The 17,721-nt window shown below is 45.7% G+C and overlaps 1 protein-coding gene across 6 annotated transcripts in view; it reads right to left on the reverse strand.

Annotated features, from left to right (window-relative positions):
• SMC1A (structural maintenance of chromosomes 1A) overlaps positions 1-17,677 on the reverse strand; it is a 45,153-nt gene extending 27,476 nt beyond the window's left edge. For 4 of the 6 annotated variants that reach the window (XR_014258451.1, XR_014258452.1, XM_082445124.1 and 1 more), the window contains exons 1-16: positions 17,534-17,666; positions 12,493-12,681; positions 12,262-12,374; positions 11,072-11,275; positions 10,740-10,978; positions 9,843-10,101; positions 9,609-9,749; positions 8,282-8,364; positions 7,920-8,127; positions 6,394-6,579; positions 6,121-6,300; positions 5,874-6,020; positions 5,637-5,774; positions 4,542-4,658; positions 4,329-4,435; positions 1,073-1,214 (exon numbers count right to left, since the gene is read on the reverse strand). Coding sequence is in view for 4 of the 6 variants with exons in the window: in XM_082445124.1 (XP_082301250.1) it covers positions 1,073-1,214; positions 4,329-4,435; positions 4,542-4,658; positions 5,637-5,774; positions 5,874-6,020; positions 6,121-6,300; positions 6,394-6,579; positions 7,920-8,127; positions 8,282-8,364; positions 9,609-9,749; positions 9,843-10,101; positions 10,740-10,978; positions 11,072-11,275; positions 12,262-12,374; positions 12,493-12,681; positions 17,534-17,642 (2,562 nt within the window). In the remaining 2 variants the exon portion in view is untranslated. Of the gene's footprint in view, positions 1-1,072; positions 1,215-4,328; positions 4,436-4,541; positions 4,659-5,636; positions 5,775-5,873; positions 6,021-6,120; positions 6,301-6,393; positions 6,580-7,919; positions 8,128-8,281; positions 8,365-9,608; positions 9,750-9,842; positions 10,102-10,739; positions 10,979-11,071; positions 11,276-12,261; positions 12,375-12,492; positions 12,682-17,533 lie in introns of all 6 variants that reach the window. The other 2 variants (XM_082445125.1, XM_082445127.1) reach the window with 2 other exon arrangements.
• Between the last annotated feature and the right edge of the window lie 44 nt (positions 17,678-17,721).

Below are 17,721 nucleotides of genomic sequence, written 5' to 3' on the forward strand. Positions count from 1 at the left end.
GGAGAATGTTTTCATTTTGATCTGAAAGTCACAGAAGGGGACATATCTGCAACTTTCTCTCAAATGGCTCATAAGAAATAATATGCAGGGCTTCCCTGGTGGCGCAGTGGTTAAGAGTCCGCCTGCTAATGCAAGGGACACGGGTTCAAGCCCTGGTCCGGGAAGATCCCACATGCTGCGGAGCAACTAAGCCCATGTGCCACAACTACTGAGCCTGCGCTCTAGAGCCCAGGAGCCACAACTACTGAGCCCGTGTGCCACAACTACTGAAGCCCGCACGCCTAGAGCCTGTGCTCCACAACAAGAGAAGCCACCTCAATGAGAAGCCCGCGCACCGCAACGAAGAGTAGCCCCCGCTTGCCACAACTAGAGAAAGACCATGCGCAGCAATGAAGACCCAAAGTAGCCAAAATATAAAAAAAATAATAATAAAAAAACTTAAAAAATAAACAACCTGGGGGACCTCCCTGGTGGCGCAGTGGATAAGACTCCGCGCTCCCAATGCAGGAGGCCTGGGTTCAATCCCTGGTCAGGGAACTAGATCCTACACGCATGCCGCAACTAAGAGTTCGCATGCCAGAACTAAGGAGCCCGCCTGCTGCAACTAAGACCCAGTACAACCAAATAAATAATAACAAAACAAAAAACAAAAAACAAAAACATCAACCTATGTGTCAGCATTTTGGATTTCCTCATGTATTACTGAGGAGAAATGTATTCTGAAGACTCTCAATGGATGGTGCCAAATGGCCTAAGAATGTTGGTTTTGTGCATCATGGCCAGTATCCTTTTTTTTAAAAAAAAAATCTTGGGTGATGTGATAGGAAACAAATTACACATAATTGTTTTAATTTGCATTCCTTTGATTTCTACTAAGCCTAAATCATATATACGTGTTTATGGGTTATGTGAATCTCTTCTTGAACTGTTTGTGCCACTTACTCATTTTTTCTCCCTATTTAGGTCTTGGTGTTCTTCTTATTTAGAAGAGGGCTTTATAAATTATGGATATTATCTCTTCCAATTTTTCCTCTTAGCTTTTAGTTTAGTTTTTCATGGTCTCCTTCCTTACCTTCTTGAGCTTTTCTATCTCATTTTCATCTTTTTTCACTGTCTGCTCCCACATGTGTACTTTATCCTGGTCCTCCTTCAGTTGGTTCTTTTCAAAATCCAATTGGATGCCCAAGCGAGTCTTCTGATTCTCGAACTCCAAACTGTGGGGAGAAAGGAGAACTAGGCCTAGGGCACAGGGACTCAGTTACTGCTGAATTTTAGTCACCACTCAGCTCATCCACATAAAACTGTCCCCTGAAGTTACAGAACTAAGTTCCTTGGCCTAGCTTTGTAGATATGGCACAAGGCAGAGGAGATTGGGCCAAACTCCATGAATCCTCCTTTAAACACTGGAGCCCCTGTTCCGAGTTCCTAGAAGGAGGCACAAAAAGGTCCACCTGAACCCACCAGCTAAGATAATTCCTATTTATTAAGCTTCTATGTAATTTACATACATTACCTCTAATCCTCTAATGAACAGCTCCACAAGAAGGCATTATTATCCTAATTTTACAAATGAGGAAACTTGGGCCAAGAGGTAAAAGACCTTGCCCAAGGACACAGAGCTGGCAAAGTGAGATTAGATTCCAGGTGTAAACACCAAAACCTGGGTTTCTTCTCCTACGGAATCCTTGCAATATAATGTGGTGGGATAAGGGGACTGGTATCCCAACTCTGCCATTTACTATGAATCTCAGACAACTTAGTCATACTCTCCATGCCTGTTTTCTCACCTGAAAAATGGAAATAATAATAGTACTTACCTCAGAGTTATTGCGAGTTAATATGTATAAAGTCCTTAGAACCATGCCTGGTACACAGTAAGTACTCAACAAATTTTAGTTATCATCACCATCTCCAGGTATACTGGCTGTATTCAGTTCATATCCAGTTCATGGGCTTTGACTCTTTCCAACTACCCCCTAACCCCCGCATACACCTCTGCCCCAACATTCCAGAATCTCTAAAGGGGCAGAGCTTGGGTAGTAAAAAAAAAAAAAAAAAAAAAAAAAAAAATGGAGAAAATAGATTCCTGCTAGTTCCCTCCTCCCTATCTCTATAGAAACTCAAGAGTATGTAACCAGCATACGCAGATACTAGCAGGACAGGCAGGTCTAACTTCCAACTGTCCCTCCAACCCCCAATATGGTGTGACAGATGCTGCCAGATGTCATGCTAGCAGCTTAAACCTATTAGTCACTATAATCCAAATGGAATGTAATTAACTCTATAATTTTGAGCTATGCAATTTTAAGTTCAATCTCCTAAGCATGACTCACAAAGCCTTCTGTGATCTGGCCCCTGCTGACCTCTCCAACACCTCCATCTTCCTCCTGACCCCATTTTTCTGCTCCAGACATTCAATACTTAGTTTGCAGAAGAAGGTATGCTCTCTCACACCTCTGAGCATGCTGTTCTCACTGCTTGGAACTCCCTTCTTCTGTCTACTGCTTGGTTGGCTAAATCCTACTCACTCTACAGGTCTCCAGTTCATCACTCCTTGGTCTGCAAAACCTTTCCTGACAATTGTGAGCAGGTTCTTAGTTTCTACTACACTTTGTTGGGTTCCTCCCTTTTTGGTATAATCATACCCCATAGTCCATAAAACACTTATGATCGCTGTATGTACAAGACCTTTTCCTTGTCTCCTTTGGTTCAATCTGATTTCTACTCCTATTATCTTCCCTACAGTGAGCATGTACACCCAAGTGACATACATACATACATACACACATATACATACGTACGTATATAAACTTAAAAATGCATATCCTTGTAAAATGTTTTGTTTTTAAATTTATACAAATGTACAGTGTTATAAATTTATCCTGTTACTGCCTGTAAATCTAGTTCTTGTCTGAACTGCTACACAGTATTCCATAGTCTGTATAGTCATCACATTTAACTTATACGTCTCTGCAGTGATGGCCGTCTACATTGCCACCAATGTCCCACTATTACAAATTATGCCAAGATGAACAACTTTGAATGTGTCTCTTTGTCACCCTGTGGCCAAGACTCTCTCTGGGATATAGACTCAGGAGTGGCTTTGCTAAGTCATTGGGCTCGTGTAGACTTATTTTCACCAAATACTGCTAGATTGTTTTAATTCGCATTTCCTCTAATTAGGAATGAGATGGAACATCAATTCACAGTTACTAGCCATTCGAGCTTCTCTTTCCATGAAATGCTAACTATATCCTCTCTCCATTATTCTATTGGGTCTCTAGGTTTTTATTTTTCCTTTTGTTGATTTGCAGCTCCTTGAACGTTTTCCTCTGTATTTTCTATCTACCTCAAGTACAGCATCATTCTGAAACTGCTGATCTACTTGTTTGTCTCCCTCATTAATCCATAACTCCCTGAGGACAGGGACAGTCTCTGATTCAATTCTATATCCCTTGAGCCTGACTTGGGGGTAGGAGAGCAATGAACAGTTACTGTATGGGTGATGGGCTAGACGAACTGCTGACTGAAGCCCTGGGTCCAGGGGGTGACCTCCTTCAGAGAGACTGTGTCGTGTTCATCTATCTTACCCTCATCTCCCCACCCTCTCCAATACCTAGCACAGGACAACTTGGCACAAGTAGGTATTCAAACAAGGTTTGTTGAACAAATGAATAAACTAAAGTGGGAAAGAAAGGAGAAACTTGCTTTGTTCTTACTATTCTTCCAACCTAGAACTTTGGTCCTCCTCTCCCACATCACCCATCAGGACAATGACAATAATAAAAGCTAATATCTATTGGGAGTTCCCTGGTGGTCTAGTGGTTAGGATTCGGTGCTTTCACTGCCATGGCCCAAGTTCAATCCCTGGTTGGGAAACTGAGATCCTGCAAGCCACATGGCGCGACCAAAAAAAAAAAACAACTAATATCTATTGCTCTTAGTAGGTGCAAAGTATCATGCTAAATACTTTATAAGGATTAAGCCCAACCTCTGATCCACCCCAACAATTCTGAGATAGGTATCACAATTATCCCACTTGACGCATAAGGAAACTGGGGCTTAGAGAGGTCAAGTCACTGCCCAAGATAAATGAACCATGGAGCTGGGATTTTAACCCAGGTAAACCACGTTTAAAGCTGGTACTCTTAATCCCTATACTGTGCCACATGCTTCCCTGATGTCCCTGTTCTTTAAGGATGACCTACCATAAATGCCCATCGTTGTAAAAGCTGCTCCCTGCCTTATGATGGCATTTGACTTCCCAGATGTCAGGCTAGGGGCTCAAGGGCACCCCAGTCTCCCCTTCTAACCACACTTCCACCTACCGCTTCTTGGCGATTTCATTCTGCCGCTTCACCTTCTCTTCCTCAAACTCCCGGATGTTGCGCACACCAATCTCCCGACAAAACTCTTCAAATACCTCATCCTCTACCTGAGGAGAGAAGCAAGGGAGAGAAAAGGCCCTCTGGGTCAGAGTGCTGCTTCCAGCCTCAGTCCTGCCCTGATGCACATGCTGGCATGGCTCATCCTCTACCAACCTGGTTCATTTTCTCCTTCAAGTCTTTCATTTCCCTCTCTCGACTCTGGATGATCCTCTTGATATCATTGATTCGAGGCCCAAAGTTGGCTAGCTCACTCTCCAGCTTGGACTTTTCCTGAAGGAAACAGGGTTGAGAGGACAAAAGAGACCAGGATCCTTGGAGAAAAAGAGCCACCCTGAGTATACTGACCCCATGGACAAAAAGGGCTAACTCGCCACATGCTGAGAGAACCTGACTTAGCACTGCTGTCAAGGCTGCATCATATCTCACTTGGACCATCACATGGCTTCCTCCCTGGCCTCTAGTCAGCCAGCTTCAATCCAAAAGGCTGGGCACACAGTAAACATCATTACTTACAGGTCCACACTCCCTCATCAATAACCCCTGGGGCCAGATATGTTTTGGAATTCAGACTTTTTGATTTTAGAAAAATGATACATATACTACATATTACATAACACCTCCAGGGTGAGCTGGGGAACCACCCATAATCAAACACATTAATATATCTATAAAACTACCCCCACCCACAGGGACTGAAATATCTGTAGCTCACTTTGAAAACTTTCAGAAGAAACTCAAATATTTGTTGAATGAATTAGTTATGTTAATAGCACCTAACATTTACTGAACATTCACTGGCTATGAGGAATCAGTCTAAATACTTCACATATATTAACTCATTCAATCTTTGTAAGGACCCTATAATTCTAACCCCACTTTACAGATTAAGATGAAAAAATTGACACTGAGAGGTTTATTTTGTTTGTTTTTTGTTTTTTTTCCTGTTTTGTTTTGTTTTTTTGAGTACCTGCAATACATATGTTTGACAAAGATATTGTTTCTGGAATATATTTTTCAGAAAACTTACAAACCAATACAAAAATGAGCAAAAGATTTGAACAGATACAACACAGAGGTTTAGTAACTTGCCTAATGTCATACAGAGCCAAGATCTGAATCCCTGCTTGTCTGACTTTATGCTATGTCTGGTCCCCAAAGGAAGTGGGACAAGTTCCCCACCCCCAGAAAAACCTAGGCCAGGAATGTGAGGATGGCCTTTGGCAAACAGGGCTGAAGGCCAGGCCCCACCTGCAGATTCAGGGCCAGATGTCGTGTCTTGGTCTGTTCTAGGTCACTCTGTGAGTACTTGAGCCGCATCTGCAGTCCGTGGGCCTGAGACTGCACCTGACGTAGTTCTGCCTCTTTCCGTTTTGCCTTCATCTGCTCCTAAAGTGGACAAGAGAGAGGGGCTAGGTGGTAAGAAGGTGGGCAGCTGGCCTGGGCTTCGGACCCCCATTCCTAGGGACAGCCCTGCCTATGGCTTACCTTCAGCTCTTCTGTCAACCGCTCTTTCTTCTCTTTCAACTTGTCTACTGCTTTCTCATCCCAGCGCCGGGCCTTGGCCTTCAGATCACTAGCCCCGCCAGAGATCACCCCTGACTTCTGGAACAGGGTCCCATCCAGTGCCACTGTCTACATAGAGCAGGGAGTAGAGAGGAGAGGGGAGAAGCTAAACAGAGGAATCGCCAATACTAAGCTTGTCCAGCTCCAATTTGGGCAAGGGAATCCATACCTTGTGGCGCTGGTGGCCTCCAAAGGCAATGCGGCGGGCATCCTCCACATTGTCACAGACAAGGGCATTGCCACAAGCGTACTGCAGGGCTTTTTTGATGTGAGGTGGCTCATAGCGAATAACATCAATCACCAGCTTGGCCCCCTTCAGCTCCCGGAGTTTCTCATCTGTAGGTTTCACCTGTGAGAAGAAGCTCAGTTAAGTGGCGGAACACGGAGGGCTAGGAAGAGCAGCCCTCTCACACTGCCCTGACCCCATCACCACCAGCTTCACCTCCAGGTAATCAAGAGGCAAGAAGGTCTCAGGCTCCCCACGCTGCTCCTTGATATACTGAATACAGTCCCGGCCTGTCTTCTCTGAGTCCACGATAATGGCATCCATGTTCTTACCCAAAACCTTGGTTACTGCAATCTGATACTTCTTTTGTGTGGGCTGGCAGAGGTCAATGAGGCGGCCGTACTAGGTAAAGTCAGAAGAGAAAAGTGAAGCATGAGGCTTTTGGGAGCTGGCCTGGGAACCCCAATTCCCAGCCTGGAAGGGGGTGGGAGCAGGTCAGAATTTCTATCAGGAACACAGCCCCCACACTATGGAAGAAAAACCTACTCTGGCCCCAAAGCAACAACAACTTCAGGCAGTCATGTCTGAATCCAAAAATCATCTTTCTAAACCTCACTTTTACCATTTCACAGACCACTGCCACCCCAGGCATTATGCCAGAGACCCTATATGCATTATATCAAATTCTCACAAACACCCAGCAAAGTAAATCTCTTTGTTTAGTTCACTTCCCCCATGCCCCCCAAATCAACCATGGTTCCCTAAGAACTATCAGATAAAGGGTAAGATCTTTAAGGGCAGTGACTGATTAACTCCTTCTTATCAACTCCCCAGCAGTGTCTATAGGAAATATCAGGAAATAGTTGTGGAACTCAATTAAGTTGAACCCAGGGATGGAATTACAGCAATAGAGGAGTAATATTCAGGGAATCTGGGGACTCAGGATTTGGTTTAAGAGGCCAAGAGATCTGATAAAGCCTAGTGAATGAGCTGGTTGTTACATGCCAAAAAAGCTCATACTGAAGCCTGCACAGAGCTACTTCCTGGGAGCTAATTCCTGCCCTGTGGCCCCTTCCTTTCCCAAAGCCCTCTCCAGTTTCCCCACCTCCCACAGAGGAGTGGACACAAGCAAGACAAAACTTTCAGAAAGATACAACTGGTGTGATGAAAAGAACACGAGGTTAAGAATCAGAACAAGTTGGGTCTGAACTGCAGTTTTTTTTCTTTTTTTAAATTTTATTTATTTATTTATTTTGGCTGTGTTGGGTTTTCGTTGCTGCACGCGGGCTTTCTCTAGCTGCGGTGAGCGGGGGCTACTCTTCGTTGCGGCGCGCGGGCTTCTCACTGCGGTGGCTTCTTTTGTTGCGGAGCACGGGCTCTAAGCACGCGGGCTTCAGGAGTTGTGGCATGCGGGCTCTAGAGCGCAGGCTCAGTAGTTGTGGCGCACAGGCTTAGTTGCTCTGAGGCATGTGGGATCTTCCCGGACCAGGGATCGAACCTGTGTCCCCTGTACTGGCAGGCGGATTCTTAACCACTGCCCCACCAGGGAAGTCCCTGAATTGCAGTTCTTATACTTATAAACTACGCTGTTTTGAGCAAGTCATTTAACCTCTCTGACCCTCAGTTTCCCTAGCTGTAAAAATGGGATTAGCAATCCTGTCCTCACAGGGCTGCTGTGAAAATTATCTGACAGTGAGTGTGAAAGTAAGTGCTCAGGAAATGAGTTCCCTCTCCACTCTTACCACAGAGCCAGGGTACAGGCGCTTGATGCTTTCCATAATTTCTGCCTTTCGCTGTTGGCGGCTGCTCTCCTGGCGGTCAATGCGTGCATCCCCCAGCTGCTCCATCACCTGGTTCAGCTCCTTATTGATCTCATCAATTCGCCGCTTGGCCATCTCCACCTCCTCTGTCAGCTCCCCCTCTAGCTTCTTCTGCTCCTCGAGGGACTGCCTACAAAGTAAGGAAACACAAGGGTTACCCTGGCTGGCCAGAAAATATTCCTGGCCGAGAGGGACTCTGTGGGTCCTGCCTGGAGAGGGGCAGGACAGGAAGGGTTCACAAGAACAGGCCTGGAAGTAAGAGGGAAGGTTACAAGGCCACATACTTGCTAGTTGTGATGTATTCCTCCAGTTTCTCAATCCGCTTCTGATTCTCTTCAATCTCCCTCAGCTTTTGCTTGATCTTGGCCTGGGAGAAAGACAAATACACTACATCACCATAGGCTGAGTAAGTTAACTCCAAGACCATGGGGCCCTGGCTCACCCTCCCCATGTGCCTGCTCATCCAAGAGCCCAACAGTCACGGACAATGGGTCACTAGTGCAGGAGGCCCATTAAAAAGCAGACACACAGGGACTTCCCTGGTGGTGCAGTGGATAGGAATCCGCCTGCCAATGCAGGGGACATGGGTTCGATCCCTGGTCCGGGAAGATCCCACATGCCGCAGAGCAACTAAGCCCGCGAGCCACAACTACTGAAGCCCGAGCACACTAGTGCTCGTGCTCCGCAACAAGAGAAGCCATCGCAAGGAGAAGCCGGCACACCGAACAAAGAGTAGCTCCCGCTCGCCACAAAAAGAGAAAGCCCGCGTGCAGCAACGAAGACCCATCGCAGCCAAAAATAAATCGAATTAAATCTTAAAAAAAAAAAGCAGACATACAGATGGTGTTCAATGTGGCTCTGCTAACTGATGGGGTCACCCTGGGCCCTATGAAACCCTCTCATAGGTGTTCTACCCAGCCTGGGCTAACTTCCTCACCAATCAAGAGAGGCTCAAACCAAAACAAAGTAAAGCTTTCTGGGCCTTTCTGCACCTCTGTTTTCTCATCTGTAAAATGCAGGTAACCTCCACTTCATATGATATCCATTAAGTGCTTAACATACTTAGCTGTTAATACTAATGCCTAACGCCTTCTTTTAAATATTTAAAAGTACTTAGCATAATGTCTGGAACACTGTAGGCTCTTGGGGTACTATAATAACTTTCTATCATTCTTATTATTTTATTATTATTGTTATTAGGAAAACAGTAAGTGAAGTATACTTCAAAGTGTGGGCTTTAGGGACTTCCCTTAAGGTCCAGTGGTTAGGACTCTGTGCTTCCACTGTAGGAGGCGCAGGTTCGATCCCTGGTCGGAGATCTAGGATCCCACATGCTGCAAGGTGTGGCCAAAAAAAAAAAAAAGTGTGGGCTAGACTGCCCAGGTTCACATCCCAGTTCTGCCACTTAATAACCTTAGGCAAATTACTTCACCTCTGTGCTGTACTTTCCTCATTTGGAAATTGAGGAATTAAATGACTGCATACATGTAAAAAACAGTGTCTAGCACACAGTAAGTGCTTGCTAGATGTTAGCTATTGTCATTACTGTTAAGACTATCATTACTTCCTTTTCTCTGGACCATCATTCCTAATCTTGTACGGCATGCCCACCTCTGTCTCTACTTTCTTCCGCTCTTCCAGATCCAGCCGGTCCTGGTCGGCCTTCTGGTCTCGATTGAACTTCTCCAGCTCCTGGGCCAGGGTAGCTGCTCTCTTGCTGGCTTCTTCTTTCAACCGGTGATATTTCTTCACCTGTGTCAGGGACAGGGAAGGAGGACAGGGATGACCAAGTCAGTCCATGTCAGCCCAGCGATCTCTCTACTCCCCACCCCGCCAAGAGCTTACCTGATTCTCCTCCAGGGTCAAATCTCTGCCCTGACTCTGACTCTCCTCTTCCATCCGTTCCTCAAACTCCTGCCGGGCTTTCTCCACTGACAGCATCTCCTTTTCCAGCTCATCCATGTCACCTTTACGCTTCTTGTAATGCTTCTGAGCATTCTGTAGGGACTTCTTGGCTGCTTCCAGCTTCTTGATTTTGTGGGAGGTATTCTCCTTGGCTTTGATGTACTGAGGCCGCTTCTGGTTCAGCTCTGAGTCCTTCTCCCTTTTGCCAGAGGGGAGGGGGGAAACCAGTTAGCACTGTGGGAGAAGGGAGGGTTCCAAGGCTTTTTAATCCAAAGGGGGCCTAAACTCCAAGCCTCAGGGAAGTGCCTAAAAGAACAAGGGCCTGATGTCCCACAGATCCTCAAAAAAGGGGCTATTCCCTAGAAATGATGGCTTCAGCCTGGCATTCCAGCCACTCTATAAGGTAAAGCTACCACCCCTGCCTCAACCCTAGCCAGGCCAGGCCCCTCAGTAACAACTCCCAAGAGTAACCTGTGTTCACGTAATCTGACTTAACCTTTTCAAATTTCTGTCCTTTAAACTTCAAGCTCCAGTTTTCCTCTTCTAGGAAGAGACTACCAGCCACGAGTGGCTTCCCATCACTTCCTCTCACTTGGCAAAGCCACCACCCCTTTCAAGTTCTCCTCTTCTGAGTACCTATCTACCCAGAGTCTGAGTACTTAAATACTCTATTTGTCTAAAATGCAAGTCAACAAATGTGCCTGATTCTAGCCAAAGCAAGTCAAGGGGAAGATAGAGAAACTAGTATAGGCACTGGGCTCTGGGCTCAGAGGAGCCCTAGGAAACAGCACAGCCTCTTGGCTTTCCACAAGTCACATGCCCAGGTCTGCCACTTACTTGATCTCCTTCTCAATCTGCTGCTGCTCCCGCATCATTTTGCCCAGCTCCTTCTTCTTCTCCTTCAGCTCATCCTCTACCTTGTCCATCCGCTTCTTGTCCTTCTCGATCTCCTTGTTCTTAGAGGCCAGTTCTTTGTTGAGCTTCTCGATTTCCACTTCATTATGATAAAGTTTGAAAAGTTGCAACTGTACCTGAGCTCGCACCACCTCATCCTTCAGGCGCTGGTAGCGGTCAGCCTGTGCAAATAGGGGTGTGGAGGCAGGGGTGCATCAGTAAGGCACTGGCTTCAATCTGGCCTCTCAGAGCCCAGAGGCAACCTGGCCACCTACCTCTTCTTTTTCTTGTTTGGCCTCCTTGCGTTCAGCTGCGATGTTTTTTTTGCGATGGTAATTAAACTGCGTGTCCTCTTCAGCTTTCACCATTTCCTTTTTTCGCTTGTCATATTCCTGGGCCAGCTCCCCAGAGCGACTGATCTCTTCAAAAAGAGCTGTCCTCTCTTTGGGATTCTTCATGGCAATAGATTCCACAGCGCCCTAGTAAAGGTCAAAACACTCTCCCCACTTAGACCCTAGCCAGTCCAGTTCCCGCTACCCACTCCCACTCAATCCTTCAGAAAAAGTTCACTGATCCCTTCCCCACACTGGGTGGCACATTTCACCATTGAGCTTTGAGGACACATTCCCTGCCTTCTGAGGTACATGGGGAACAGAAGAGATAGAAGCAGAGACAACACCGTGTGTTACATACAATGACAGCAGTAGCACAGAAAAAGAACTAAATGAAGCTTGAGGGTAGGAGACTGGTAGGGGTACCTATGTAGGAAGGTTTCCCAAAGGTGACATCTAAGCTGAGTTTGGAAGATGGGGAAGAAACTAACCAAGAAAGTAAGAGAGACGAGGTTATTCCACGTAGAGGAAAATTAATATTGCAAAGGCCTGCAGGCCAAAGAAAGCAGGTGAATTTGGGGAACCGTAAAAGGCTTAATTAGGCTGGAAGGCAGGGCTAGAAGGGAAGACTAATGGCATATGAGGCTAGTGAGGTGAGCAAGAACCAAAGGGTGGTGTTTCATGAATGATAGGAGTTGGATTTCATGCTAAGGCAATGGTTCTCAAACTTTAGTGTGCATCATAATAACCTGGAGAGCCCGGGAAAACACAAATTGCTGGGCCCCACCCCATACTCTCTGCCCCTATAGGTCTGGGGTAGGGCCTGAGAATGTGCATTTCTAACATGTCCCCAGTTGATGCCAATCTGGAGACTACAATTTGAGAACTGCCATCAGAAGGCAATGAGAAATCATTGAAATGTTTTAAGGAGAGGAGGGAAAGAAACATATTTGTGCTCCCATAAGATGATCCTGGCCTAGGGGATGAACAGGAAGGGGCCAGACTGGAGTCGGGAAGCCCAGTGAGGAAGCCGTTACATTAGTTCAGGGGAGAGATGATGAAGCCAGAGATGCAGCAGGTCCAGTGGGGATAGGACAAAAAGCAGGTAGCCAATAATTGTTAAAAATGCCCACCTGGAAGACGAGGAAGTTACGAGCTTTGATAAGAATGCCCAACTTCTCTAATTCCTCACTGTATTCATGTAGCTGGACCACTTTGTTGTTGATCTTGTACTCAGAGGAACCCCCTACAAGACAATGCATGAGTCAGCCGAGGGTTAGGCCTCCCTCCTACCCCAACAAACTAGTCTAGCCACCCCCCGATGCTCGTGGACCCAAGGAGAACCTCTGGCCAGCCTCACCCACCAACAATGACACGGGCAAAGGTGCGGTCCTCAGCACCCTCCTCAGAGTAGACCATGCTGACAAAGGCCCGGTTGGCAGCTGGCTTGCCCACAGGAGCTCCATGGATCAGGTCCCTCAGGGTCTTTACCCGCAGGTTGCTGGTTTTCTCACCCAACACAAAGCTGATGGCATCCATGAGATTTGACTTACCTAAGGGAGGACAGGACAAAGTAGAGGAGGGGAAGTCAGGAAGAAGGGGAGAGGAAAAGGAATAAAGGAGACATTGACAAGAACATAAATGTTCCCTAATCACTCAGTGCACAGACTAACAGGAGGACAAAATACTGCTTTGCCCCTGTAAAGATTGGGCCTGACCAAAGCCCTGGATCAAAGGCTTAGAAAAACAGCTCCTTTGCAGTTACCACTTACAGCAGCCAAAAACTAGAACCCCATCTAAGGAAATGGTATATTCACAGAATAAATCGTTCTACAACATTTTTTTTTTTTTTGGCCATGCCGCGCAGCATGTGGGATCTTAGTTCCCCAACCAGGGATCGAACCCAGGCCCCCTGCATTGGAAGTGTGGAGTATTAGCCAGGAAAGTCCCTCTACAACCTTTGATGACATGGGAAAATACCCACAATAGGAGAAACAAGCATGATACAAAACTCAACATAGTTTGATCTCAACCAAGTTTAAAAAAAAAAACACACAAAACAAAAAAACACACAGGGGCTGAGGGAAGGGGGAAAATGCAGAGCTGTTATTTGATGAGTATAGTCTCAGTTTTGCAAGATGAAAAAGTTCAGAAGATTGATTGCACAAAAATGTGAATATATTTAACACTACTGAACTGTACACTCAAAAATGGTTAAAATGGTAAATTTTATGTTATGTGTATTTTAACATAATTTTTTTTAAAAAGCCATATTCCTATAGTGATACAACATGAAGCACACAGCATCACCTATGAAGTATCTTACCAAAAATATTTGACCTGAATCTAAACAAACCTTTAGACCTACCTTCCAGTTTATAGGAAATACAGCAGTTAGAGAAACATGGTAAATGACACCATGAAAAAACCTTAAGACAAACACAGAATGTGGGATATTCTACAAGACAACTGGTCTGGTCTTTTCAAAAAGTCAATGGCTTTTGGGGAGAACCATTCCAGGATACAGAGATTACTGAGACATAAGCAAAGGCAGCACACAAACTTTGATTGGATTCTGGTTCCAAAAAGATCCCAAAAAGACATTTTGGGGAGCAATTTGGGAAGCTTGAATATAAACTGGATAACTGATGACATGAGGAAATTAATTCTCTTAGGTGTGATAACAGTATACTGGTAAACAGGAGAATGGTGATCTTAGTAGATGAATGCTGAATCCTTTAGGGGTGAAACGTCATCATGTCTGCAATTTACTTTCAAATGACTAAGTAAAACACAGGTGTAGGTTTGAAAAGTTTCATAATCAAAACTTGGGGGGACTTCCCTGGTGATCCAGTGGTTAAGAATCCGTCTTGCAATGCAGGGGATGCCAGTTCGATCCCTGGTAGGGGAACTAAGATCCCACATGCCGCGGGGCAACTAAGCCCGCATGCCACAACTAGAGAGCCCATGCAGTGCAACTAATGAGCCCACGTGCCACAACTAGAGAGAAGCCCACACACTGCAACGAAGAGCCTGCACACTGCAACGAAAGATCCTGCATGCCACAACTAAGACCCAATGCAGCCAAAAAATAAATTAAAAAAAAAAAAAAAACTTGGGGAGAGGGAAAGGCATAAAAATATAAACAGTATAACAGTGGTCATTTCTGGGAAAGAAAATAGGTAACAAGTCAGGGAAGGGAGAGAATCTTCTTTTTTTACTGTATATCCTTTGGGATTTTCTGAATTTTATACCATGTGCATATATTCACTATTCAAATAAATAAATAAGGCTTTTAACATTGAGTGATTATCTTTTCAGTAGTGGAGTCACAGTTTTTACTTTCTCTATTTTAGACTCAGAAAAAAATATACTTAAAAAAATTTAGACTGGGGTTGGGGGTAGGGAATAGTTTAATCTCTATAAATTCTATCTTAAGATTCCCCCCAACATGCTATCTGACCTTGAACTGAGGACCTGATTTCTAAAACCCTTCTACCCAGCTATAAAAATGGCAGCCCAGGTCCTTCCACAGAGGCAGTACAAGACAGTGATTAAGAGCTTGGGTTCTAGTCCAACAGACCAGGTTCTAATCTTAGTTTCACCACTTTTAGCAGACCTTCCTTTCCCTCACCTGCAAAATCTGAAAAACCATGACTCATGGGTAAAGCATCTAAAACAATGGTTGGCACATAGTTCTCTGTGGGAGTGGTGGGAGCACAGGTATGACAGGCACAAGTTCTGATCCTGGCTCTGAGAATCAAGTGTGCAAGTGATCACAACTCTTTGTGCCTGGATCTTCTCATCGATAAAACAAAGATAATGGTATCTCCCTCCTAGGGTCATTGTGAGAATTTAAATGTAAAGTGTCTTAATAAATAAAGTACTTGCCACACAGTGAATGCTCAATAAATGGCAATCCTATCCTAACCAGGTCTGGACTCTTAGCTTAGTCTCTCTTATCACAGCAGGACTGGCACATCATGCAGACCAGGAGTCAGCCTTTTAGGCACTCATTTCCAACTTCTGGGCTTCTCCCATGCTCTCCAAGGATGGCAAGAACATCTCACAACCAAAGGCCTCCCTACTCTCAATCATTCAATATTGTAAACATTTTTATAACATGCATTATGACCTGCACAATGATATAATGTTTCAAGGAATGTCTTCTTTGGGGCACTCCATAGACCAGTGATGAAGATACAAAACAGAATAAACGTTAACATGTAGAAAGTGTCTACTGTGTGGCAGAGAGGAATTCACTGAGGGGAATCAAAGAATGCCTCGTGGAGCTGGGCACTGAAGAATGGGGTCGGATGTAAGCCTGACATCTACTCGAAGAATGAGGAAGAAGGCGGTCTCTTCCCCCTCCCCAACTTTCCTTTGATTATAAAAATGTAGCTCAACTTAATCCTTGGAGCAGAGCTCCCTCGCCTTCCCACTTGTATCCCTCACAAGCATCCTATAAATCTACTTCTTGCCTGTCAAAAAAAAAAAAAAAAAAGAACGGGGTAAGGGAGGGCCAGTCAGACCAAGGGCCTTTTCGGAATACCTGGGTATACAAATTTACCCATGTTGGGGAGACTGAATGCCAAGAGGTGCATCTCAGCTCTTTCCACAGGGGCCACCACACCAAAATCCTAAGAAACTGCAGTGGAACCCCAAGCATTAGCCATCTAGGCCAGTAGTTCTCAAATGAGGTGGGGGAGGGTGGAGTGATTTTGCCCCTCCCCCCTGGGGACATCTGGTAATGTCTGTAGACATTTTTGATTGTCACACCTGGAGGGGGTGGGGGAGTTGCTACTGTCACCTAGTGGGTAAAAGCCAAGGATGCCACTAAACATCCTACAATCCTAAAAGCCAAGGATGCCACTAAACATCCTACATCTTACAATGCCACTAAACATCCTAGTGGGTAAAAGCCAAGGATGCCACTAAACATCCTACAAGGACGGACCCCACAGCAAAGCATTATCTCACTGGAAATGTCAACAGTGCTGCTGTTGAGAAACCCTGCTTAATAGAGAGCCATATCTAGGCAAGACTCCAGGGAAGGTCATCAGTTACAGCTACTTCAGCAAGGGCAGTCCCTCAGGCTAGAAAGTGATTCAGCTAGAACACCTCTGAGGTGAAGGAACACAGCAGGATTCCAAACAGATCTCTAATGTCCGTAGATGGGAGGACTCCAGGGTGTATAATTTAGAGATGGGGAATTTAGATATGAAATAGAGGCCTTATCTGACTAGCCTTTCTTTCTTCCTTTCCTTCCTTTTTCTTTTTATTTTTTCTCCCAGTTTTAACAAGATATAACTGACATACAACACTGTATTACTTTCAGGTGTACAACATGATTCTGTATTTGTATATATTGCAAAATGGTTGCCACAATAAGTTTAGTTAACATCCATCACCTCACAGTTAATTTTTTTCTTGTGACTTTTTTAAGATCTACTTTAAAATATACAAAATATACAATACAGTACTGTTAACTAATGACCATTCTTCCTAAAAAGCCATCCAAGTCACTCTATCACATCACTGTATCACATCAATCCTGCACAGCACTTATCACAGCCGAAAAATAACTTATTTCCTCCTTTATTATCGTCTTTCCCCTCTGGAATGTAAGTTCTCCGAAAGCATGGCTTATTCTGTTCTCGGCTGTTTCCACAGCACCTTGACTGAATAACTCCTTATAAAGCAGTAAGCAGTCAATAAATTTGACGAGCGAATGAGTTCTGACTTTTGACGGTTTCAGTGGTAGGAAAGGCATGCCTCGAATTCGAGGCATCCCCACCTCTCAGTTGAGGCCGGGGAGTCGAGACCCCACGCACTCCGGAGACGCGAGCTCGGAGTCCGAAATTCAAAAGTGCCGCCTCCAGAGAAGAGTTTTTAAAAGAAAAAAAGAAAAAAAAAAAAGGAATTGGAGTGTACCAACGCGAGGCGGGAGGGGGCGCTGGGATGAAGCAGAAGTATACCGTTTGGCCCGGAGGCTACGGGAGGGCCACGAGCGGTCCCACATCTGCCGGGGGGTTCACACAATGCGTGGAGGCCGGATGCAGCTGCTCCGGGGAGGAACTGCGTGGCCAGCTACTGGCAGCCGGCTCCGGACGCGCCACTTTTGGCTGCAGGGGGCAGTGGGCGGGGTAACGTACACTTCGGCCCGTACCACTCGGGCCAGGAAGGGGGTCGCGCAAAGAGCGGGCAACTGACACCTGGGGAAAAGGTTCGCGTCAGAGCACCCGAGCGGGAAAAGCGGGTCCAGGTCGAAACCCTCAGGAGGGCAAGGAACCTGTTAGGGTTCGCGACATTTCAGGCTGCACAGGCTGGGTTGTACTACTGTGCTGCCGGATAGGGGGGTCCAGGCTGGGACGTTAAGCAGGGCCGCAGCCGGGTTTATCTCACCAGAGCCATTGGGTCCAATGATGGCGGTGAACCTCTGAAATGGTCCGATAATCTGCCGACCCTTGTACGACTTAAAGTTCTCGATCTCAATCAGCTTCAGGAAACCCATTACCGTGGCGGCGCCGGCGGCTGTAAGAAAGGCCGCGCCGTACACCCGCGAACTGTGATAGCCCGCGCGGGAAACACCG

Source organism: Balaenoptera physalus (genome assembly GCF_965194825.1).
Source record: "Balaenoptera physalus genome assembly, chromosome: X".
NCBI classification, from domain to species: Eukaryota; Metazoa; Chordata; class Mammalia; order Artiodactyla; family Balaenopteridae; genus Balaenoptera; species Balaenoptera physalus.